The sequence below is a fragment of the Gymnoscopelus microlampas genome (genome assembly GCF_963454915.1).
Source record: "Gymnoscopelus microlampas genome assembly, chromosome: 1".
Classification (NCBI taxonomy): Eukaryota; Metazoa; Chordata; class Actinopteri; order Myctophiformes; family Myctophidae; genus Gymnoscopelus; species Gymnoscopelus microlampas.
The window spans coordinates 40,026,786-40,051,407 of record NC_139962.1 but is presented as its reverse complement, the minus strand read 5'-3'; the positions used below and the strand labels follow the sequence as shown (position 1 = coordinate 40,051,407).

Sequence of the window (24,622 nt, the reverse complement as noted above, 5' to 3'; positions counted from 1 at the left end):
AAATATGGAGTTCTACTTCATAGGTGACACACGTCACAGACCGGCCATGTGAAGTCTGAGATCCACACCGTTGTTGGACGCTGTCATTTTGTTATACAGTACACGTACTGTATGTTCTCATCTCTGTGAGAGGCCAAATACGTGACAACCTGCACTGTCGACTTCTCTCCGTGCTGCATGCAATTAAATTGCCTCACAACCAACAGGTGTCTGAGTTTCTAACTGCGGAACACTACCTGCACAGTGAATTCTATTCTCATCAACTCCCTCTGCATGCCCGCATTAATGCCATCTCACTGTTTAGCTAGCTGTATTTATCGACTAATTGGCTTAGGGGAGGACCGGCCGGCCAATAGTTGAACATGATCAGTGATAAAAACAGACATTGTTAACATAAGAACTTTATTCAATGGTACAGTACTGGTACTTACTGTACACACACACACACACACACACACACACACACACACACACACACACACACACACACACACACACACACACACTAAAGTCTCTATTTACACATGCAGTATGCATTCATGAATACATTATCATAAATATTTCCCTTAAAGTAAATGGCTGGTATTGACAATATACAGTACTTTAATGGCAACTACTATAAGAGTGCCAAATTCTATATGAAAGCAAAACAATTGGGATTCATTGATAATGGTAACAAAAAAAGTAAAAAAATGTTGTGAGATGTTGCAGGAGGTTTATGTGCTTTGCTCATGGGCAACCGGCCATATGGTAAAATAAAAATCACACCCTGTGTGAAGGTAGTGGCGCCTTTGATACATTTTGTCATCGATATGTGTTTATAATGTGTTTATAGACATGTGTCACGTGAAGCTTGACCAATGACTTTGTTGACGGGTCTGACCAATCAGAACGTTGACGGTGAACACGGACAAAGTCAGGTATAGAGCAGGATCCGCTCTAGAGCGGCTAGCGCCGCTAAAAAGGGTAAACAGAGTTAATCGGCTAGCATGCAACTTCACATGACACAATTCAGAGCTTGTCTGTCTGGCTAAATTACACAGTAAAGTCCAGAAAAGTACTCTGACCATGCCTCCAATTACAGGCTGGCATGCTGACAGAGAGTCTGTGAGTCCAGCCATAATGTCCCATCAGCTGTCCCATCCACAGAGGCTCCGTCACTGTCACTGCCATCTTCCGCCTAATGTTTGTGTGAGGCACACAGGTGCCTTTGACAGTCTCCCAGTGGGGCGTGAGCCGAGGCCTTGTCCTGACCCCACCCCCCCGATCCCCCCTCCCCCCTACGTATGCTCTGATGTCAGAGCTCTGCGGCCCCCTGCTCTGAACACTGTGGGCCTGTGAGTCTCTATTCCCCAAACGGCTGTGTGTCCATACAGAGCTGCGATTCTGCACCCTGCCGCAGCAGCACAACAGCTACCTTCTTTTCCTGATGCTGGTCTCCATGCGGCCCAGCTCTTCGTAGGACTGGTAGAAGACTTCCAGTTCGCGGCAGCCCCAGCCCCTCCAGACACACAGGCACCACTCCATGTTTTCCTTGCGAAAGCCGCATACAACAGTGTCCTTTGCCACTAGAGCTGCCTCCTCCAGTGTGCTGGAGGAGAGAGACAACAACGAGAGAGAGAGGGGGAGAGAGAGAGAGAGAGAGAGAGAGAGAGAGAGAGAGAGAGAGAGAGAGAGGAGATACAGTTTTTTGGGGATACAAGTAAGAGGTGGTACAGGGAGCAAATTAAAACTTTGGAGCACATCTTAACTGCTCTGAAATCAGCATGTAGTCTTCCTAGAAGCTAGTGGGTTGTACTCGGAAACGGCTCCCTGGAAAGATACACAGTACACTGAATGCACTGTTAACAAGGAAATTACAGCTCTGCATACAAGTCCCTCTGACCACTGATCTAGGATTAACATGTCCCCCTCCTCAAACTTTGTGTGCGAGTGTGTGCGAGTGTGTGCGTGCATGCATAAAACTCTTCTCTTTTTACAGTGACGACGTGAAGCTTCACTAACTGGGCGATAGTTTATAGTTTTTAAAGTGATGGCTCATTCATCATTCAGTTAAAGTGAACTCAAACTACTAGTTTCGGCAATAAACAACAATAAAACATTACAGAGTTTCAGCCCAACATTACAATAGTTTCAAAGGAAAGGGAATCGTTGCCTTGAGCTATTGAGATTTATGGGGGGTCAGGACATAAAGCATTGTGGGAGGGAGATGGGACTTCTGGCAGCCTCGTCGCCTGAGCAAAAGCAACCATGTATCATGTGGTACAACCCTGTATTACCTTCCTCCATTGTTAGTTCATCTAGGAGGGTATATCATTATCCTCTCCTGTTGTTATTTCATGTTCTGTAATATACAGCCTGTAATGATTACATGCATTGTTGAGGGTAAAGCTTGAGTTATACTTGTTGTGCATTGTGTCGTGCAAGTATAAATCAAGCGTTCTTTGTGAAGGAGAGACATCAAGTTGACACGTGAGCGGCTGTACTGTCTGTCATAGACCATGGACATACTGTACATAGTACAATGCCACAGAGCACTGGATAAAAACAAAATCTCATCTAAAATACAGTCAAACAAATGTGATCACTCCACTTGCAGACTCTGGAGTCTGCACCATGTATGCATATCACAATTCACAATCATTACATCTCAAGAGATGTAAAAGCCTCTCAACCTCTCCCGTGACCTCTCAAAGTGTCGCCTATGTTACAGGTGCACCATGAAATGACTGCTTATTAAGGAGCCTGCTTTGGGTGGCCCTTTTATTGCCTGCTGCTAAAAGGCCAGGCCCTTTGTGTAGACTCACACAGGAGCCCTTTCTGCCAGGACCAGCTGCTGCCTCTTTTATAGGAATAATTACAGAGGCCAGCTAACCACCATAAGCACATGATGAAGGCTCTCACTGAGCTTTATTGAAGCTGCATCAGCAAATTAATATCTAGCTCCCCTCCACCACCACCACCACCACCCCAGTGTTGGTGAGCCGCAGTCTTAGCTGCTAAATAAAAAAGGTCTCCGTCTCAGGCCATGGCTATTTCTCAACACGACGCTGCTATCATGGATCCAATATGGTGTTGGTGTTGTGGTGGAAAGAGATTTCCTTTACTCTCAGCTTTGCAGCTGTAATACAACATCCGCTGGTGTAAAGGCTGGTGTAATTGCTTTTGGATTTTGTTTCAGTGCGATTCCATTTGGAGGCAGCTGTGGTGCAGAAGCTCAGCTCAGAGCAGCTCTTGGAGTAAACTCTTCTCTCCGCTCGTGACAATTCATCTCACCGATTATTAGACAGAGTAGGCAAATGGAAGACACCTACTGGGCTGTCTGAAGGAGGAGATATCGTGAGAGTGGGACGTTGTTCACTGCCCAGCAGTTTTGACAGGTTATTATTACATTATTATTAGCACAGCTGAGGGAAGTAAAGCAAGACAGACAGGCTACTGAATAGAATGCAATCTCACCCTAAAGAGGAACTTCCAGGAGGACTGAGTACAGCGATGACGCGGCCTCTGAGCTCATCTGCCTGCGCTTGCATTTCAATGACCATCATGTCACCACCACGCCTGTCAAACAGCACACACACACACACACACACACACACACACACACACACACACACACACACACACACAATCTAATTACAATTGTGTAACATTGCACCATTGTTTAATTTCGTAAAATTAAGCTGCACAGTAGATGTGAAGGATGCATGTATCAATACCAATAGCCATGGTATACTATAAATCAAAGACAATTAATTGACTTTGTGTTTTTTGGATCTGAAGAGATATTACGTTATTAAAGCAAAGCTACATTATAGCCATCGTTTTTGTCCAGCGATGATCTCAAACTAGTATAGTATACATTGCTCAGTAAAATTATATTTTATTTATTTTGTTCAGAATCAGTATTGAGGGGGTTCCAGGGGGTGCCCAGCTAAATTATTGATAATTAGGAACCAAATGTACCCTTACAGGTTTGTAACTCAGATAGTGTACAAATGGAACCAAATGGACCCGTATGGGTCCATTTGGTTCCATTTGTACTCTCTCAGAGTTATGGGGGTCCGAGGCCCTAATGCATACCAAACTGGGGGTGCTTGACATTAAGAGAGTTTGAGAATCACTGCCAATACACTACCTAGGGATCCACAGAGTTCCATTGACAGAGAGCACAGTGAAGGCTTGCAGGTGAGGAAGTGTAGGGCTGAAGCTCACAGCAGAGTCCAGATCAGATTCGGGGCCCGTTGTGGAGGCCTGCCGGTCCACAGGCCGGTCCACAGGCCTGTCTGTGTCCTCACAGTCTGTAGAGAGGGGCATGCTGCTGGTGCTAGTCAATGAGCTGAGGGCTCCAGAACTGGACCGGTCTAAACCTAACGGCTCTAAGGAAGGGCTGGAGTCCGAGGACATGGAGCAGTAGTCTGTCAGTGAATCTTGGTGTTGGATGATCTGAGTTCCTGCCTCTTCGCTGTAGATCAAAGTCACCTCTCCGTTCGCCCACTCACGCTCCTCTTCCCCTTGATCCTTTGTCTCCAGGTCTCGGGTCGTAGTCATGGTAACTCCTGCCGGTCGCTGTACCGCGAACACATCCCGTAGGGGGTTGCTGTCTCCGCAGCTGAAACCAGAAGACCAGAAATCAATATGGGCCGATCTAGCGCCACGACTGTGCATTAACATGGATGCCACTGTCTGAATGCAATTGTAGAATTAACTCTGTATGGTCTATGCATGGCGGCGATTCCCAACCTGTGGGCCTGTGCCCACTGGTGGGCCGTGAGGATATTGCAAGTGGGCCCCCAAATAAATAATTGGTAAAACTTTTTGGCAAAAAAAAGGTTACAAAAAATGTCATGACTTAAAGTATACTACGTTAGTCCCATTGATCCAAGCTGGAACACAATCGATTGATCATTAAAATAAACTCTGAAAATGCATACAGTCCACCCATCTGACCACATGGCAGCCGAATATGCCAATATCTTCTATGAGTGTATCACATACACTCATAAACTGTATCGATTCAAAGTATAATGTTTTTGCTAGAAGTCCTGCTTGAAGTAACACTATACTATACACTATAACACTATAATACAGGACGGTCCCATGAGGTCTTGCGTGAATTATGGGCATCACTTCCTGTTGTCATTCAATTCATTTGAGTGATCTGTGTCAGTCAACAATAATGTGAGAACACAACCTGACAGAAATAAAAAAGGGTCAACTACTTCCCTACAAGATCTCCATACACACAGCTAGTTCAAATTAAAGATCAATGGCTCTTAGCAGTAGCTCAACTCCTGTCCGGTGTTTCATTCTTACTGGCTGCTGTTGCTGCTGTGACACATGAATCTCTGCATGGGGATTAATGGTGCTTGTTAAGTGACTTCAGCGCTTGATAATAAGCATTGATTATTAATTTGAATAAGCTGTGTGGAAGTAGATCTTGTAGAGTAAGTAGGTAGACTAATGAAGAAATGTTTCTGATTTCTGTCAGGTTGTGTTCCCACATTATTGTTGACTGATTTGATCCCTCAAATGAATTGAATGACTCACCATAATTCACACACCCCCTTTTCCCCAGTAAGGCAACTTGTGGATAGTGATAGAAAACTATAGCCAGAGAAGGAGACACTGGAGCAGCTCGGACATTTATCTTTTATTGGTAAGGTGCTAGGGGACAGGAGTGACTGATGTTTCGCTGTGAACTACAGCTTCCTCAGTCATGGCTCTGAGGATAGCCATTTTGATGTTTTAATTCTTTGTCTACAGTTGTGTAAACTCTGATTATTGCCGTTATCAAAATTCCTCGACTGTAAATAATATATATCATCCAATCATGATGAATACTGAATACTTACTACATTAGTATGAATTAGTATGAATACAGTATGAATACATACTAATACAATGTTGCATGGTTTTTGACATCTATCATGCATATGCAATCACTAGACAAGTTATGACCAAAACTAAATGTTTAAAGGGGCAATGAGTAGCTTTTGATAAAATGACAGACTGTGATATATTTATTAACAAGCAGGATGCAAGAACACGTTCCGCACGCATGCTGTCACAGACACTGTAGTGTGTAATACCACAACTTGCTCAAATGTCTTGCACTCTTGGGCCCCTCAGGTGCCAACACTGACAGTGAATGAGCATTTTCTCAGCTGTACAGTATATCTGTACAGGTTCTGCAGAGGAATGCTGCTGTTGATTTTGTTTATGATTTTAAAGTGTCAGTGTGCTGGCAATCTTTCATCAACCTTCTAGCTGTGATAAATAATTTCAGGGAGCTCATCAATATCTCTGGCTTGTAATGTGACTAATTCAACAATAAAGATATTTTCAAAAATCATGTATTCCATTCAGGAACAATGTTTATTTTGGACCAAAACACAAGAGTACAAACATCCAATTTCTCTGTATTCAGAGTTTCTGGTCAGAGATAATAGGACATTTACACTAATTGTAAATTTCCCAGCCTTTTTAAAACACAGTGTACTGATAAGGTTTTTTAAGTTTCGTTCCCTACCTATGTTGAATGCACTTATTGTAAGTCGCTTTGGATAAAAGCGTCTGCTAAATGACTGTAATGTAATGTAATGTAATAAGCGATCAATTGATCAGCAATAGTTGCTTTTCTTGTTAATTCACTGACCGCATCAACACAGACGCGCACGGAAATCTCAATCAGATCGTCCCCTAATAACACAAGACACTCAGAAAGACACCATATCAGTCCATTACATTCACCAGCCACAATGATGTGCCACCCACCTGTACTTGGCACAGAGCTGGTAGCTGGCAGCGTGGTAGAGGAGCAGGGTGTTGGTGTGGTCATCCAGAGTCCACACTGCCTCGTCTCCCCACAGAGTCAGGCTGGAGGCCAGGGCTGTGATGGAGGACGGAGGGCTGTAGGGGTCCAGCCTCCGCACGGCCTGGAGACTCAGGTAGTCGAGTACCAGCAGGCCGGGACCATGGGAGAACCATAGCTAAGAGTGGGCGAGAGAGCGGCAGAGTTCTCATTACTCCTTGCAAAACTGTACTTTGCAGTTCCATGGCGTGTTGTGTAGTTTCTGGCACCGTCAAGGCAAAGCAGATGATTAACCACTTTCAACCTGGCGTACCAACCTGTTTTGAGCATGTCGTTATCTTTACAGGCAAACGATTGTGAAAACAGCCGATGTACAAGCTTACAAGGTGCTTGTAGATCTGCTATATTTGAAACGCCATTATACAACAAAGTAAAAAGTAGGACTTAAAGAAGTAGTTCACCAAAAAAATGACTTATTTTCTATCAATTACCACACCCCATGAAGCCTTGAATTTATGGAGATTTTTTTGTCGCATTCCTAAGCCAATAATTTGATGACCGGCGGAGTCTGAGTCTCCTATTGACCGATGACCCGGTCATGAAATTATTGGCTCAGGAATGCGACAAAAAATAAATAAATCCAGGAATTCAAGGCTTCAAGGGGTGTGTAATTGAAAGAAGATAAGTCATTTTTGGGTGAACTACTCCTTTAAGTGGTTAATTAACTTATGGCAGAAGTACCAGCAAGCCTGCTTTTGCGCTCACCTGAGAACCACCACCAACCAGGACCATGCTCTTGACAGGGTAGGGTTTCTGCCTGGGGTCTGTGTCCTCCAGGCCAAACACCGTCTTATTGAGGGTGTGCGAACATAGGTAGGTCTCACCCTCCACCGGAATGTCTTCCACCAAGGTGTACACAGCGACGAGGCCATCCGACATCCCTGCAAACACCCGCGCCAGGCTCTGAGGACCAGACACGGACAGACAGATTGGTGCAGGATTTGAACAGCGTATCATTTGTAGTTTTGCAGTATTTTTGTTGGATGAAATAGAGGGTAGGGAACAACAAGAGGACGTGTTATTCTTTAAGAAATAGTAGAACGAATGAACTTAAGAGGTTAAAAGTTGAACCATTAGAGGACATTTTTGTTTTTTAAACAATCCAGACGGGAGGACAATAAATCACCCTCAACAACAACCACTTCTCATTACAGTGAAAACATGTCTCTGATAGTGTGTGTGTACCGTAATTTACCCAACACTTTGTGGGCCAAACGTCACCTTTAAGTTCTTTTTGTAACCTTCCCCCGTTGTCCTAGCAACAACCAGCTGTGGTTCTAAAGGGAACTATGCATGGTCTAGCTGTAGAGCTGTTGGCCTCTGCCCTATGGTCGCACCCTTGGATCAAAGGGAAGCAGGTAGGCCTCTTCCATTAACTCTGAACACAGACGCAGGGTCAGTAAGACCTGGGTTTTGGTTCCCTCTCCAGGTCTGTATGGATGTTAAGGACGGAGCTCAGACCGAGGGCTAAGACTCAGACAGCAGACTCCACCAAGTGCTCCCCAACACCTGGAGTGTACCAAGCACAGGACACTTCAAAGACGCCCAGAGTCAACAGAGGAACAAGAGATGATGGAAGGGGAGCGAGAGGGAGGTCAGACCGTAAAACAACTTTTCCCACAATGACCGAGTTTGGTTCATGACTGTCAGGCCAGGCATAAATCACCATTATACCACAGGTAATGGTGCTGGCCTTAGCACCATTATGCAGGCTAGCAAGCAATTACGACATATATAAAAGGCTGTTCAACCAACTTGAGACTGGGGAAGAGTCACATGAAGTCAGCCTTGTAAAGATTATACTTGCAAATTCAGTGTACATTTGCAGCTGGTTTCCTGCAGGAGATTCTTTTTCTTAAATCCTCTGAGAGTAATTATTCTACTTCCACTTGACAATGGCCTGCAGACTAGAGGGAGCATGATGCACTTCAAAGCTTTGAACTTTCCACAGAACACAAAAAAATATTTCTTGCAAATGAAACCCAAGTGGAGATTAATTTGGTGAAATCACGCTTCTGTAAAGAATTTTTGTTTAAGTATGTTTTTAACCACTTTCAACCTTGCATTCCTATTTTGGGCATGACATTATACTGTAGGCAAAAATGTTTGTTCAAAATTGAAAAAAAAAAAAAAAAAAGAGAAAGTTTTAAACTTTCTAAATATTTCATTTATAGCTAAAATTGCAGATCTACAGAGCTGCTGAGCTTGTGCAGATAGATTGCTTATATTCGCCACACAACACCATTGTACGACAAAGTACTGTATAAAATAGAGCTTAAGTGGTTAAAAGTATACATTATTTATTGCATATTTGCATGTTTGGATGTCTACTGATGATTTGAGCTGGCTTATTTATAGCTATAGCGCTGGTGGTATTGCAGTGATTGGATGGACATGGCTATAATACTGTGAATGGCTTCAAATCAGCATGTCTCTCAAAGCCTTCCATTTTCCCATAGTAATAAGCAAGGAAACTAACCATCAACTGCCATGTCTCACTTCACAGTAAATTAATTTACTTCTTGTCACAGTTTTGCTGGTGATTTGTGGAGCGAAGGTACATTAAGTGTGTGAATTGCTGAATTAGTGCATGGTGTGTAAAGTATGTGTGTGTGTGTGTGTGTGTGTGTGTGTGTGTGTGTGTGTGTGTGTGTGTGTGTGTGTGTGTGTGTGTGTGTGTGTGTGTGTGTGTGCGCGCGCGCGCGCGCGTGTGCGTATGTACGTGTGCAGACGTGCATGTGTTGATGATGACTCACCTGGTCTCGTGCTGGCACAGGGAACAGACAAGTGACTACAGCCGGAGAGGAGAAGTGCTTCTGGGGTTGACTCAGTGGACACATCTCCTTTAAACTGTAGATGAACACCTCCTGCTCCTAACACACATATACAAAAAGACATCCTTCACACACACTAGACACTATCACCCGTTTTTCCCGAAAACATTCAGACTAAACAATTTAGATTACACAATTTATCCAAGAGCATAGAAACATTAAGTAATCTTTGCTTGAAATTGTCATATTCCCTCATTATGCTTTGCAATTGGCATACCGCCACCACCATAAACTCTCCCCAGTATCCCTATGTTTAGTCTTCAAAACGGTTTCATTCAAATGCTCTCATGTTGCTAGGAGACAAGCCAAAATCCTTGGACACATCAAGTCAGCTGCTGGTTCGTTCATATTTAATCAAACAGTTTACCATAACATTAGCTAACAAATGGAATGAGTCGGGAGAGAGAAGCCCATAAGATAATGTTTCCTAGTATAGTTTTTTTCTCACCATAAATAGGGCTGTCACGATCATGACATTTTTGTTGATGATTAATTGCCACACAAATGATTGTAATTTAAGGATTTAATCGTGTTTTTGGCATAGAACATTGTAACATATAAATAAAAAAAATACTTTTCTGTTTATCTTTTACGCTTTGTAAACCAAAATTGCACAGGGCAGTTAGGACAAATAACTTAAACAAAGAAATGACTGATAATGACCAGTACCAATAATCAAAATAGATAATGTAGCCTACTATGGTCAACACAGGCAATAGTGTAATTGTTTAATAATTTTATACTTTAAAAAATATCCAATCTACCAGATTAATTTATACAGATGAATGGAAACGATTCTGGCGCTTAACAAAAATGTTTGCGATCAGGCGATTATGTAATAATTGTGACAGGCCTAAACAACAACGCTTATTTAAATTTGGGAATCCATGAAACAGAATGGACGTTCATATGAGTTGGAACCACAGATTAACCCATTAAGACCTGAGGCTGATTCTACAAATGCCCTCTAAATCAGTAGTTCTTTCAAACACTTTCAAGATTTTTCAAAAATGTTAAAAAATAGCAGATGTACAAGCTTGTGGCGCTTGTAGATCTGCTATTTTTGAATAGCCAACGCACAAATCTTATAATGACAACAGATGCTTTCCCGGGTTTTAATTGCTTAAAGAATAGATAGGTCATACGTGCCCTACTTCCGTGTTCACAGCCACATTCTTTGCTGGGGCACCTGATGATACTTATTGCTATGGATAGCATAACCAACACATCTTCATATCATGTACAGTACTTTCTTTGTGGTAGAAAGTACATTTACCCAAGTACTGTACTTAACTAAGAGTTTGAGGTACATTTACTTTACTTGAGTATGTCCATGTTTCAATACTTTATCCTTCTATTCCACTACATCTCAGAGGAGAATATTGTACTTTTACTCACTACAATTATTATTATTTGAAAACCTTAGTAACAGGTTACTTTGTAGATTTACTTTGTAGAATATTACCAAACATTATTAACCAATAACCTATTGTGTACTTCGGCTATTCAAAAATAGCTGATCTACAAGCTCATCACACATGTGGCGCATTGTGAGCTCATAGATCAGCTATTTTTGAAAATAATATTTTCAAGAATAGCTGATTATGCAGAATGTCCAATTTCACAAACAATATTATTGTTTGTGAAATTGGACATTCTGCATAATAACTACTTTTACTTTTGGTACTCTTAAGTACATTTTGAGGCCAATGCTTTTGTACTTTTACTCAAGTAAAATTGTATTACTGGAGTTTTACTTGTGATAGTGTATTTGTGTTAAGCTACTTCTTACTACCATTTCCACCTGCAAATGTGTCATGTCATGGGTTGATCGTTTTCTCTTCCGTGTTTGACACGGGAGCACAGCGTTGCTACAGTGTGAATGAATGTCTGTACTATACTTTTATTACTATGTTTGGATCATGCAGTGTTGTTGTAATGTTAGGTGTCGGTGTGAAAGCGCCTGTACCTCTGTGGCCGTCCACAAAGTGTTTTCCATCTTCATCTGACAGCTGAGCCTGCTGCCTGGACAGGCCATCCTCTTCACCTCCATCTGGCCTTTCTCCACATTCACCACACTGTAGTTCCTAGAGCCCAGACACACAACATGCCATTATCTTCATACATGAAAACTTCTCCAAAATAATATTTAAAAGAACATGGAAAAAAACAGGGGAAAAAGCATTAAATGATTCGCCCCAAATCATCTCTTTTAACCACATGAATCCCTAGCGTCCCAATTCTGGGCATGTCATAATAGGCGAACATTCAGTGAAAGTAAGTAAACGTTTTGCGAAAATCTAAAAGCTTGAATATCAGCTATTTTCAGCCAAGTGACTTAAAGGGGAATACCACTCATTTTCAACATTGAACCATGTCATTATATACCCTAGAGCTGTTGTGTAGAAATAAAAAGTCCCCCCTCTCTATGTTGCCTATAACTGGAGGATCGATTGTTGGGGTCATGTGATCAGTGACATACGGAAGGTGTACTCTTTGGCCCGCCTAGGCTGCCTCATTCACTAGACAGGTAAATTTCACTTCCAGCTGAAACAGTGCGACTTGTAGTAGTTTATAATGGCATATGGTTATATATCACATTTCACAAGACATTGTACTTGTAGATAATATAAATCAATTGGCGGAAAATGCTTTAACAAGTCTTAACTTTATATTCAAGTCAAATTCACCTGTCTAGTGAATGAGGCAGCCTAGGGGGCGGGCCAAAGAGTACACCTTCCCTATGTCACTGATCACATGACCCCAACAATCGATTCTCCAGTTCTAGGTGACATAGAAGGGGGGGGGACTTTTTTTTTTATTATTTCCACTCAACAGCTCTAAGGTATATTATGACATGAAAATGAGTGGTATTCCCCTTTAAGTGTAGAGGGAAAAAAGGGGACAAGTATAGACACGTGGGTCTATACTTGGTTGACCGGAGTCCCTCAGGGCTCAGCTCTATACTAGTACATTTTCTACATTAAATATATTGGCTGAAAATAGCTGATTTACAGCTCGAAACGTGTTATAACCTTGTAGATCTGCTATTTTATGCACACATTTTATCCTGAATACTGATGCTGGGGTTTAAGTGGTTAAGTGTAGTTTGTAACCTGTGTTATTCTGAAGTCTGATTTCAGTAAATACTGGACAAATTAAATGTGCACAGCAGCATGCTGCTCCAAGACATCTATTAATGTTTCAAGCTATTCAGTTGACTCTAATGCTGCATTCACACTGGCAGCTACAAAGATACAGTCTACCATTCTTTTTCATTGGAAGCCAGCGACATGAAGATACAAAGATACATCTGACATTTGTAGCTGCTACAAAAGAAAAAAACAGCTACAAAGCTACAAATAAGTTGAGCTGGTTTCAACTTCAGCTACAAAGCTACACATATGCTGTGTAGCTTTGTATCTGCCAGTTTAAACACAGCATTATGCCTAATTTATGCTGCGTCGCACGACAAAGTGTGAATCAGGCTTTATCCTGCACCAGCACTAAGGTGGATGTGCATATAGCCTTAATTAATTAGGTAAATACTGGAACACATTACATGAATGAACATACTGTAGTTGAATTAAGGATAATTTGAGAATACATCACAATATTTCAGGATATTTGGTCGGTCCTGATATTGTGTGACAGCCCCCCCCCCCCCCCCCCCCTTAAAAGAAAGACGCTATGATGAATGGCACTGGATGCTATCTCCACAAAGAACAGGAGTAAAAGTGCTGGAGGTTGTGTGCTCTGTTCTCTTCCCACGGTCAGTTCCCATGTCCAGAGGATGTCCAGAGGGCCACTGGGAGGCACAGTGGATGAGGTGGGTTGAACACAGTGAAAGGATTAATGGCAGGAAGATGGCCTATAGCAGGCAATAGCAGTCATTAGCACCACCTGTATGAAGGCATGAAAGCTGCCTTTATTGTACCGAGATTAAGTTGGACTCCTGGAGATCACAGGAGGAGAGCAAACACTGCAACCTTTACATCAGACACATGGGAGCCATCACAGCCCCACACAGTGTGCATATATACAGTATATATATATATGTGTGTGTGTGTGTGTGTGTGTGTGTGTGTGTGTGTGTGTGTGTGTGTGTGTGTGTGTGTGTATAGTTTCAGTAGTTAAGTGAGCGTATGATTACATTTTAAATTTGGTGTGTGTGTAGCAACATGTGTTTGACTGTGTGTGTGTGTGTGTGTGTGTGTGTGTGTGTGTGTGTGTGTGTGTGTGTGTGTGTGTGTGTGTGTGTGTGTGTGTGTGTGTGTGTGAGTGTGTGTGTGTGTGTGTGTGTGTGTGTGTGTGTGTCTGTCTCACAACTTTTATGATATACCATACAGGTACCGTATAACTGGCCTAAATACCTCACAACTTCATGAATTTCAAAACGAAAATCACAGCCTCCCACGTTTCCATAAAACACAGACAGACCCACAGAGGGATTGCATATTTCTGCTGGTTCTTCCTCCTCTCAGTTAATGAGCTAGAAAGGGGGTTGGGGTAAGGTTAAAAGCTCTGGGGAAGGCAGGACCGTTTTCCTATTAAGAGGTAATTACGCATCCTAAATGTAAGGCCTTTAACAGCTGTTTCTGTAAGAAAAGTACGGAAGAGACATAGATGCTTGCTTGGCTTATATAGACAAACATGTTTTACACATAATGTGTCTATTTAACATAATTGTCGCTGTCGGGCACAAACCTTGTATCCATATTTCATCTTCATAAATTATAAACATTTTCATAAATTAACGCCCTATTTTATACTACGTCGCACAAAAGTAGTGAAAATAGCCGATCTACAAGCTCAAAACGAGTTTGTAGATTTTCACAATTTTGAATATTTTTTTTACCTATAATGACATGCTCAAAATCGGGACGCCAGGTTGAAATTGGTCAAGTCTGTCTATGGGTTTTACAAATATTTAACCAATGAAAAGTATTAAGAGCTTATGATTAAATAATAACTACACTGAATCCATTGGAACACAGGCTCTTTTTTTATTTCCTGAAATGTAACAGTTTTTGACATTAATGTACTGTACAAGATTTCTGACCGACAGCGATGATATACAGCAGTGTCTGCATTTCCACTGTTTTGTTTATTTCCAAAAAGCTTGAGGATCTGTGCCTCACCAAAAGAATGGATTTGAATGTTCTGGTATCCAGGGAGCTGGTCAGCAATCTTGCTTACCTGGTCCTGGGTTTTTATTCTTACAGCAGGTGTGCACATGCCTTTGAATCAAACTCATAATAACCTGGAGAATGTGGTTTTCAAAGTGGGGTTAATTGAAATATAATTCAAAATGATTGAAACCCCTAGGCCATTCTTGTTAGTGATATTCTAGGTGTTATTGCTATAACATTCCCCATACCGTATACGACACACGTTTACACTATATTGATGGTGACATGCCTGCAGGAGAAGACCTCGTAATGTACACATACCAGTTCTTATTTGGAATTCGAGAAATACGGAAATATTGTGATTTAAAAAAAAAGAAAAGTAGTCTAGACTAAAACTAATAAAGCATTGAAGACTACTACAAAATGAACGCAACTAGACCAACAGACAAACAAAGACAATACACAAACCTGCAATCCTTATCTCCGTCCCAGAAGACCGCACTGCATCCCTGCAGGTGTGAAAGGAACAGCTGGGAGTGGGTGTCACAGGACAGTAAGTACTTGAGACAGGGAAAGCTGGGCTCCTGCATTTGCCTCACACAATGCATGGCTAATGGCCGCTGGATAGACGAACAAGAAAAGAATGCACACGCACACAACGCATTAAAATTATCTGCAACATTATCATTTGACTTGCAAATATTTACATATTTGGCTTTTTCATATAACATGTACTGTACTGTATAAAGACACATGCTTAACATGAAAACAGTTCCTCCTCGGTGCAAGCTTTTCTGAATAGTGTTCTAGTGATAAGGTCTGTTTGTAGGCTAACCTGGGAGTTGCCTCTGCCATGGGTTCCCACGGCAGATTTCCAATGGAATTTTTGGGTTTGGGATAAATTCGGACAATAAGCTCTGTAGAAAACAACTGCTTATGATATTAACATGTTTTGTTCAAAAAGATAATCTCCACAAATCAACATACTTTTTAACATTTTTGAACCACACGCAATAGAAGTAAGCAGTACAATAAAAAAAGGGACATGGGGTGCCTGGTGTAGCAGTAAGTGCATGGACCAGACCATAATGTCCATGTGAGTCAGGAGGACCTAAGTTTGAATCCTGCTCTACCCCTTTCGTCTCACTACTCTTCTTGTCTAATAAAAGTGCTGAAAAAGCCCTAAAATATATAAATCTTTTTTTTTTAAGCTGCAAGAAATTCTCAGTAGATATATTAACGTATGTACTTTCGTTTGGGGGTTGTCTTGCCTTTATTGATATTTACAGTGTAGAGAGACAGGAAACAGGGAGAGAGAGTCAGGGAGTGACATGCAGCAAAGGTCCGCCTGACCCAGGAATCAGAATCAAACCTGGAACTCGCTGTCAAGCATCGTAGCCTGTGTGGTACACGCTTTAATCCCTCGGCTATCGGCGCTCCATTAATGGGTGTACTTTATCATAGATAAACGTATGTTTACCAACAGACCTTATTTTCTGCAACAATCAATAACCCTGTAGGGAAAAGCGTTTGGAAATTTGGTGAGGGAATCCACCCAATTCTGGGTTTTAGTACTACAAACTTTAGCACTATTACTGTTCCTCTGTGCCTGTCACTGTCCATTGATGGAACCATGTGGAGTTCCTCTGTGGCAGGTTGGTGTTCCACTGACCTTCTCCGGCTTGGTGTCCCAACATGCGGTCAACATGCTGTGGAAGCAGTGGAACTGGACTTCCTCAAGGCTGCCCAGCGGAGGTCGGATTCCCTTGGAGAGCTTCTTGGCTATCTGGAGCTGGTGGTGGCCCAACGCAGGCCTCCGCCCTGACAGCAGCTCATACAGCACCATGCCATAGGAGAACATGTCCACCTGGTGGATGGGGAGCCAAAAAAGAAAGGGGTCAAGGCTAAAATCTCCTTTCCCACGTGGAAAGGCTTTAAAGAAATCCGATCAGACTCTCCCATATGCAGATCGTATGCAGCTTATGACTTATCCTGGCACAAAGCCAGGAAAACAGAACACATGCAATAAATGTCATATTCCAATCATAAACAACCATTATCATGACGGTTAAACGCCTCAACTCCCTGCTTTCACCGCACATCCACAGTTGACTAATGTGTTGGACGTGAACGATGTGTTGAAAAGCCTTTGCTTTAGGACTGACAGGCGAACCCGAAGCATTTGGGGTACAACGTGGCTGCTGTCTACAATGCTGATTGATGATTGTTGTTTATTGTCAGATTTCGCTATTAACACATTGGCTGCCAATTATTTCAGATTTTTTGCAGTAGACTGCCAGAGATTTTTCAATGAAAAAACAAAAGTACTCAGGAGCCGAGATACAGAATTTTTAAGTTTTAAGTTAACAAGGAAGTGGATGGGAGTCTAAATCTTCGAAAAATCATATCTCCTTGGTCTTTGGGTCAAATGAAAAAAAAAAATATATATTTTTTTTTTCAATAAAACACAGATCTGCGTCTTTAGCAGCCAATGTGTTCTATTCAATAGAACGCAGATCTGCGTTTTTGGCAGCCAATGTGTTAATAGATGAGACATAACAACACTGTTGTTCTTGCATTTTTATCCAGGATGTAGCCTATTTATTTAGTAGTAGTTTTTCCATGTATTTTATTTGCCGCCTACATCATTACAATGTTGCAGTCACTCTGCCAGTCTGAAGCAAGCAGTACTTTAGCTAGAGGGGAGAATCAATGTCATGAAGCCTTATGCAGAGTAGAGTTATTCTAATTTGAATTAGAGTAAACCCCCCTCCCCCTGACCCCCCCAACCCCCCCCCCCCCCGCCCCCCCTTGTGTCCCCCACTACGTGGTACAACCCGGCGCCGTTAATTCAGTCTGAGGCCAATGAGAGAGAAAGATGTCTTGGGAGGGGTTGATTTAGACAGCTTTAATGATTCTCTACAGCAACCACGATCGAGACAGCCAGTTCTGCGTTATGCTCATCTTCTGTCTTATCTATGGAGGCCATTCATCCAGTCCTTCCAGCATATTATATCTGTGTGCCTAAATACCTAAATGAATTCCTTTCTATGCATAGCCATGGCTGGAGGACGGACTAAAAGGGTCCTGTGAGCCCTCGCTGCATAATTTCAGAACAGTAGTGTGAGGCCATTCAGGCCAAAGCTGTTCCAGCACATCTACAATGACATCACATAGTAACTATTCCAGATATGCTTACGGTCTGTGGCATGCTGCGGCGTCACAGGAGTTATGGAAAAACTACTATATTCATATAAGGAATTCTCCATCACACAAATCTTCCTCTCCCAATGTTCCATGCTTTACTTCTCACATCATAGTGCACTTTGTCTGTTCTTCATTTAATCACAGCTTCCTGCCCCTAATCCCTCCTCTCTTGACTTTGCTCAACCAGTCCCTTGCTGCATCACATTATAATACCCAAACCTCATCAAAAAGTGTAATCAATGCCAGGGAGAGCCTGATTGGCTGAGGTCAGCAGACTCTGAGGGATATGCACAGAGGTGGTGAGGGCTTATGGAGATTCTCTCTGTGCTCTTTGAAATGCTTCCCCGCAGAGGCAGGGGCCAGTAAAGAAAGTAACCCCCTGTAAACCTGCCCTCCCAAGGGAGAGGAGAGCTCATAGGAGCAAGCCACGTCAGAGAGACACTGTTATTCTGGGGTGGAAGATGACAGTGGGAGCAGGGCACTAAACAACAACATTACTTGAATACTAGTCACACAACAACATGGATTTAGACAAAATATATTGAGCATTTATGTGCATGCAAACAGTGCACAGACGCACGCACGCACGCACGCACGCACACACACACACACACACACACACACACACACACACACACACACACACACACACACACACACACACACACACACACACACACACACACACACACACACACACACACACACACACACACACACACACACACACACACACACACACCTTTTCTTCACCCTGTGCCATTAAAGTTACTCCTACATGTGGTACTAATCAGACAGTAGGGCAACATGCTGTAGAGAGGAAGTAGCCAGTCATAACAGTCAGCCCCCTAACTATAAATCCTCTGGAACGACAAGCTAAATAAACAGTGAGACCAGGTCAGTCCTTTCACTCTCCACACCTTACATTGAAAGGCATGAATATGGAAGAGGCCATATCACTTCCTTTCACAATATACACCCCCTCATGGTGCGCACATACATTATAGTACATTTCGGAAACAAATGTGAACGCTTGAGTTGAGCGACTATGATTAAATTCAACGCGTGTCCCGAGATAAGGCATGCTTGTCGAAGATTCAGAAGTGATGTTAAACACCCAAGATGACACATAATAGTCTCAACATCTAGAGATTACTTTCATGAATAGGCTTTCCTCTGAAGCTGTCACCATTTGGTATGCTGTGCGTAAGGTTTTACATGAGCAAGTACTAGGTAGATATCTATAGCCTACGGCACACAGTATGCTTTGCACTGTCACTTCTGCAGTGCATCACTCTAGCCACTGCGTTTGAGGTCGTGTTATCCCTGCAGTGCATCACTATAGTCACTCCGTTTGTGAGGTCCTGTTATCCCTGCACTGTCTGCAAGGATAAAGCCTTGTATATTGTCACTATAAACAATGCAACTAAAGAAAATTCCTATACATTTATTGTGCTAAGCATGTGATTCTGACAACACGAATCAACAAGAAAAATCATAGATAGTGGAACCACGTTCCAGCTTAGAGATAACCCAGTTTGTTTTGGAAGGAGCTAAAAACACAGGAGAGGATCACTTACTTCCAATGAATCTATCATACAACAGACTCATCATGGCTGAATAATACTAAATATAAATAATACAATTATAGCAACAAAATATGTATGTGTACATGCAATAAATGTTAGATAACTAGTACATGAAGGGGCACATGCATTCTTAGTGTGCATGAGTGCTAAGCTAATTCAAGACAGGCCGTAGAAAGTACCTTTTCATCGTAGACAATGCCTGGCCGGATCTCAGGAGCCTGGTAGCCAGGTGTGCCCTCGACCCCCAGTGCCCCCTCATGAAAGGACTGGCGAGAGATGCCATAGTCAGACATCTTGATATTGACCGGATCGTCCACCTGAAAGAACCCAGACGGATCACTGAGCAGGCTGAACCAGGGCACATGCTGGTCCTGAGCTCTTTGTTGAATTCACTCATACACACCTCTAGGGACCACACCAGGATGTTGTCAGATTTAAGGTCACAGAAAATGATGCTCTTCCTGTGCAGGTATGCCAGGCCAGCCGCGATCTGGTAGGCTGCCCTGAAGGTAAGCATGTGACCCAGAGGCATGTACCCAGAACCTACAAGTGGGAATGGCAGAAGCATGACAAATTTCAGGTGGAAACATTAACTATAAGGACAATGGCCTGAATAAGCCAATATCTACTTTTTTTTTTAAAGTGTCACAAGTCGGTTAAAAATAATTAATTCTCCCCATGTTATTTCTTACATATGTATACATTTTTTCAGTTTTTGACTTTTTTTTTATTGCCTACTTTCCTCCATACACTTAAACTTAATTTAAAGCATGTTGTATTGCATTTCACTGAATTAAATGTTCTATATTCATCAAGTTTTAACCGTGTTACCTTTGTACCTGTCCTCTAGCACTGTGTTGAGGCTGCCCAGTGGGGCCAGCTGCAGTGCGAAGCAGAGTGGATGAATGCTGATGCCAACTAGGGGCACGATGCACGGGTGCTGTAGGGAGTGCAGCATGCTGGCCTCCTGGCGGAACTCTGAAAAGCACCGGCACGCATCTACAGACTGAAGATGCTTCACCATGGTGTCTTCAGAGATTGGGGACACACAACAACAACAGAGATGAATTCAAATGGAACAAAAGTGTACATAATAATTTCACCTTGTATCAAATATCTATCTATTTTTACATAATTTAATTTCAGTTTCGGCAACTTATACAGTACAAACATATTTTTCTGTATTTTTCAGCTGCATCCAAAGGATTTATATTTCTTCATTTTCATTACAATTCTTATAACATAAATTAAACAAAATACTTGTTTAACCAGGGGTTGTCAACATGTCCGTACATGGACAGGCGTGTCTGTGGCAAGACTTGTCCATAAACATTTTTTCATCAATATGTGAATAAAAATATGTCTAATCTAAATATTCACAATCTATGTTATATAATATTTCCTAAATATTAATCTAATATTTTCCACAATCTAATGTGTATGAATTTATTTGGTAAATGTCAATATGACATGTTGCTAGTCACCAATCCTGTACTGCCGCTGGCTATTGTGCACAATGCACATACATAGTAATGTGTACTTCATTATTGCTGCTCAATGTCGACACTTCAGCGAGTGCTTAAATCAATCCACAGACAAGAGCAATGGAGACAGAGCTAAACACACAGAGAGAGAGAGAGAGCGAGCGAGCGAGCGAGCGAGAGACACACACACACACACACACACACACACACACACACACACACACACACACACACACACACACACACACACACACACACACACACACACACACACACACACAGATAGATAGAGAGGAACAGAGTGACAGAGCGAGAGAGAGGGAGACTAGTAACTAGTATTCAGTGTTTTTACTGTTTGCATTATTAGCTGTGCATTATTGTTTACAGTCAGTGCATGTAATTGCTGTTATTTACATAATAATGTTGACCAGGTGGTATAGAAAACAATTAGCCTATAATAGTTGGTCAAATATTTGCCATCCCCATACCCTGCCTATGGTTTCTAGAAATATTATTTGTACGTCTGAGGCAAAAATCGACTTTTGATGAAAATGTCCACCACACACAGGCATGGTGGTGACTCCTGTTCAAAAGCATAGGATATGAACTGGAGTATAAAATATAAACAACCAAAGATTAAAAAAAACATAGGATGAAGAGAAACATAAATGAATTAATAAATGATGGTCAAAGAAGTGTATATGCAGACAGTATGTAAAAGATGCATGTGTGTGGAAGGATATAGGAGGGACTGAATGTGATTTAAAAGTGGTGTGTGTACAGTAAGTGGTCTTATTGTATTAATATAGCCATAATAGGACTGTACCTTTTAATGAATAATGTCCGTTTCAAGTCTCAGGGAGCATGTCATTTGTTCCATCTGGAAAATTTCCCATCCGTCTTTAGTTGTATGTTGTATGTTGGGGGATCTGGTTTTAACCACTTAATGGTCCATAACATTCTTAATTTAGGGCAGGACCAAAATATGGGTGTGATTCCCAATATGTGTCTCGCAACCCTTCCAACGTCAATTTGAATATGCTGGTCCCACTTTAGGCACTAAAATTGACTAATCCCCTTCCACTTGAATTCCTTCCATGTATTTGAGTTGGTTACTAGATATGCTTCAGACTAGAGCATATTTCTTCTCATATGTCTGGAAATACTGTATGTCTGCGTTAATTTAAGCTTCCCATCTTCATCTTCTCAGCTTCCTTTTGTGTAGTGAGTTATTTGGGCTCATATACAAAATATTTAGTAAAATTCTCTAATACATTTTCTATCCCTGTCCCCTGTTTGGAATTTTATAAATAGCTCCCTCGAGCACTTCACTTCACTGTCCCCCTTCTTGCCACCTTTTCATTCGATTGACGGTAGCAATTGACAAAGATATGGCTATTATGCAGTCATATCTTGGTCACTTGTTCTCATGTTTTTTGTTTCTTAGATTAGTTTTTCTCGACCACAAATGTTAAGAATGTGATTTTGATAGCTGATAGCATGTTATTTAGATGCTATTTACCTGGTGTCCTGTAGTGTCAAATGTACAGAATGTCATTTAGATAGCATGTTCATTGTTCATTGTTAACCTGGTATCCTAGTTTCTTTGGGGCACTACGCTGTTCTCTCTGCACTCCAACCTCACACTTGCAAGTTGCTCTGGATAGGAGTGTCTATTTAAATTTGTAAATTGTGTCATGGCTTTATCCCATTCTTTATGTTTTGTTAAAAAAAAAAGTATCAAAAAAGTTTATGTTTGGAAGCTTGATTTCATTCCTCAGTTGTTCAAATGGTTTAGGGCCATCATTCCCAGATAATAGGTGTAGATTAGTGAGTCCATGTCCTGACCACTTTCTGAAACCACAAACCTACCATCTGGGATGGCATAAAATCCTTTATAAAGCCAATGATTCTTAGGGCTGAGATTTGTTTAGGCAATTCAAATGATAACTTCATCTTTCTCCACATTTTCAGTGTGACTCTAGTCCACTCATTTATCCAAATCTCCTTAAATATCTGCCATTTTTGTTGAAATATGTAATTTCACGTGTGTGAGAGGTTTTTAGCCCCGCCAACAGCGGGGCTCTAATGTCTGAAATGTTGGTCAATTGGTCTATCCGTCCCAAACAAGATATCTTAAAATCTACAAGTTAAATTGCCATGTTGTGCTGTGTACCTTCATGTTCCCAGGAGGATGACCCCCTACTGATTTTGGAGACCCCATGGCCTTTCCTCAAGCACCACCTTAGTAAAAACTATCCAGTTCTACATTACATATCTCAAAGACTAATGTGCAGATTGTCATGAAAGTTGCTGTTCACTTCATGCTCCCCAGATGTTGATCCCTAACCATTTGACCCCCATGACCTAGCCTCTAGTGCCACCCGCAGGTCAAAATGTTAACTTTGCACCCATCCTTCTTTGTCTGCTTATCCGGAATCGGGTCATGGAGGTATCACTTCCAGCAGACAATCCCTGGCCACATTAGCCAGCTCTAACTAAGGGATCCTGAGGCATCATGAGGCGTTCCCAGGCCAGCGTGGAGATATAATCCCTCCATCTGGTCCCCGTGGTCTCTTCCTAGCTGGGTGTGCCTTGAAAACATCCCTGGGGGATGCCCAGAAGGCATTGTTTACTAGGTGCCCGAACCACTCCTTCTAAGCAAAGGCGCCTATACTCTTTTCACAGATGACTGTCACTGAGCATCTCACCCTATCCCTAGACACCCTCCTGAAAAAGCCCATTTTGACTTCTTGCATCCGCGATCTTGTGCTTTCAGTCATGACCCACATTTTGCAGCCAATATCCGTTTGCTTACATCACTTTGTTCCAGTTTGGTGTAAGAAGCATCAAAGCCTCTAGGGGCAGGGCAGAGCTTTTACACCCTTCTGGCCACATAATGACAGAGAGGGGAGTGTGCTGCCTTGTGTCTGCGACCAGTAAGTGTCAGAGATTACACACACCAAACGAAAGCACACATTCAATTCTAATGTCCAAGAACTCCACCATGGCTCCTGTCCCACTGCGCAGATTTATAACCTGCCTTGTTAATACTGCCGCTTAGAAAAATGGAAGCCGTGTCTAAGTTAACGGTGTTATTTGGTGGAAGCTGTGCTTTACCATGCTGTGGAGAGATTTCCCTCTAAGCAATAAACCTTAATGAACAGTGTTGGGTTTCTCAATCTCCACTGCACCTATGCAGTAAAGTACAGCAGCCGGCACATGGGACCGAGTACGTGGGACCTATTAGAGTTATTAGATTGGAACAGATAGACACCTCATGTGAAGCAGCCAACCAGGCAGGCAGGCAGCCAGTCATTTCAGAGCACCTTGAGAGTTGATCCCCCTCACCCAGCTAAAGCACTGGAAGACAAAGAAGTCTGTCCTGGTGGAAGATGGAGGGTCTAGTATGAGTCACTACAAGAGACCTGGGCTGGGGTTCACTATGCAGGCCATTTTAACTTTCAGCATCCACAGCATCACTGCCGTGTCCGATCTCAGA

At 42.1% G+C, this 24,622-nt stretch overlaps 1 protein-coding gene across 1 annotated transcript in view; it reads right to left on the bottom strand.

Annotated features, from left to right (window-relative positions):
- Nucleotides 1-1,295: 1,295 nt before the first annotated feature.
- Nucleotides 1,296-24,622, bottom strand: part of lrrk1 (leucine-rich repeat kinase 1) — a 66,591-nt gene continuing 43,264 nt past the window's right edge. Inside the window, exons 27-38 of the mRNA XM_084062348.1 lie at nucleotides 20,468-20,665; nucleotides 20,040-20,179; nucleotides 19,816-19,953; nucleotides 16,513-16,707; nucleotides 15,309-15,460; nucleotides 11,678-11,795; nucleotides 9,631-9,747; nucleotides 7,580-7,777; nucleotides 6,778-6,992; nucleotides 4,139-4,612; nucleotides 3,460-3,561; nucleotides 1,296-1,591 (exon numbers count right to left, since the gene is read on the bottom strand). Coding sequence (XP_083918474.1) covers nucleotides 1,414-1,591; nucleotides 3,460-3,561; nucleotides 4,139-4,612; nucleotides 6,778-6,992; nucleotides 7,580-7,777; nucleotides 9,631-9,747; nucleotides 11,678-11,795; nucleotides 15,309-15,460; nucleotides 16,513-16,707; nucleotides 19,816-19,953; nucleotides 20,040-20,179; nucleotides 20,468-20,665 — 2,225 coding nt within the window. The 3' untranslated portion in view covers nucleotides 1,296-1,413. The remainder of the gene's footprint in view (nucleotides 1,592-3,459; nucleotides 3,562-4,138; nucleotides 4,613-6,777; nucleotides 6,993-7,579; nucleotides 7,778-9,630; nucleotides 9,748-11,677; nucleotides 11,796-15,308; nucleotides 15,461-16,512; nucleotides 16,708-19,815; nucleotides 19,954-20,039; nucleotides 20,180-20,467; nucleotides 20,666-24,622) is intronic.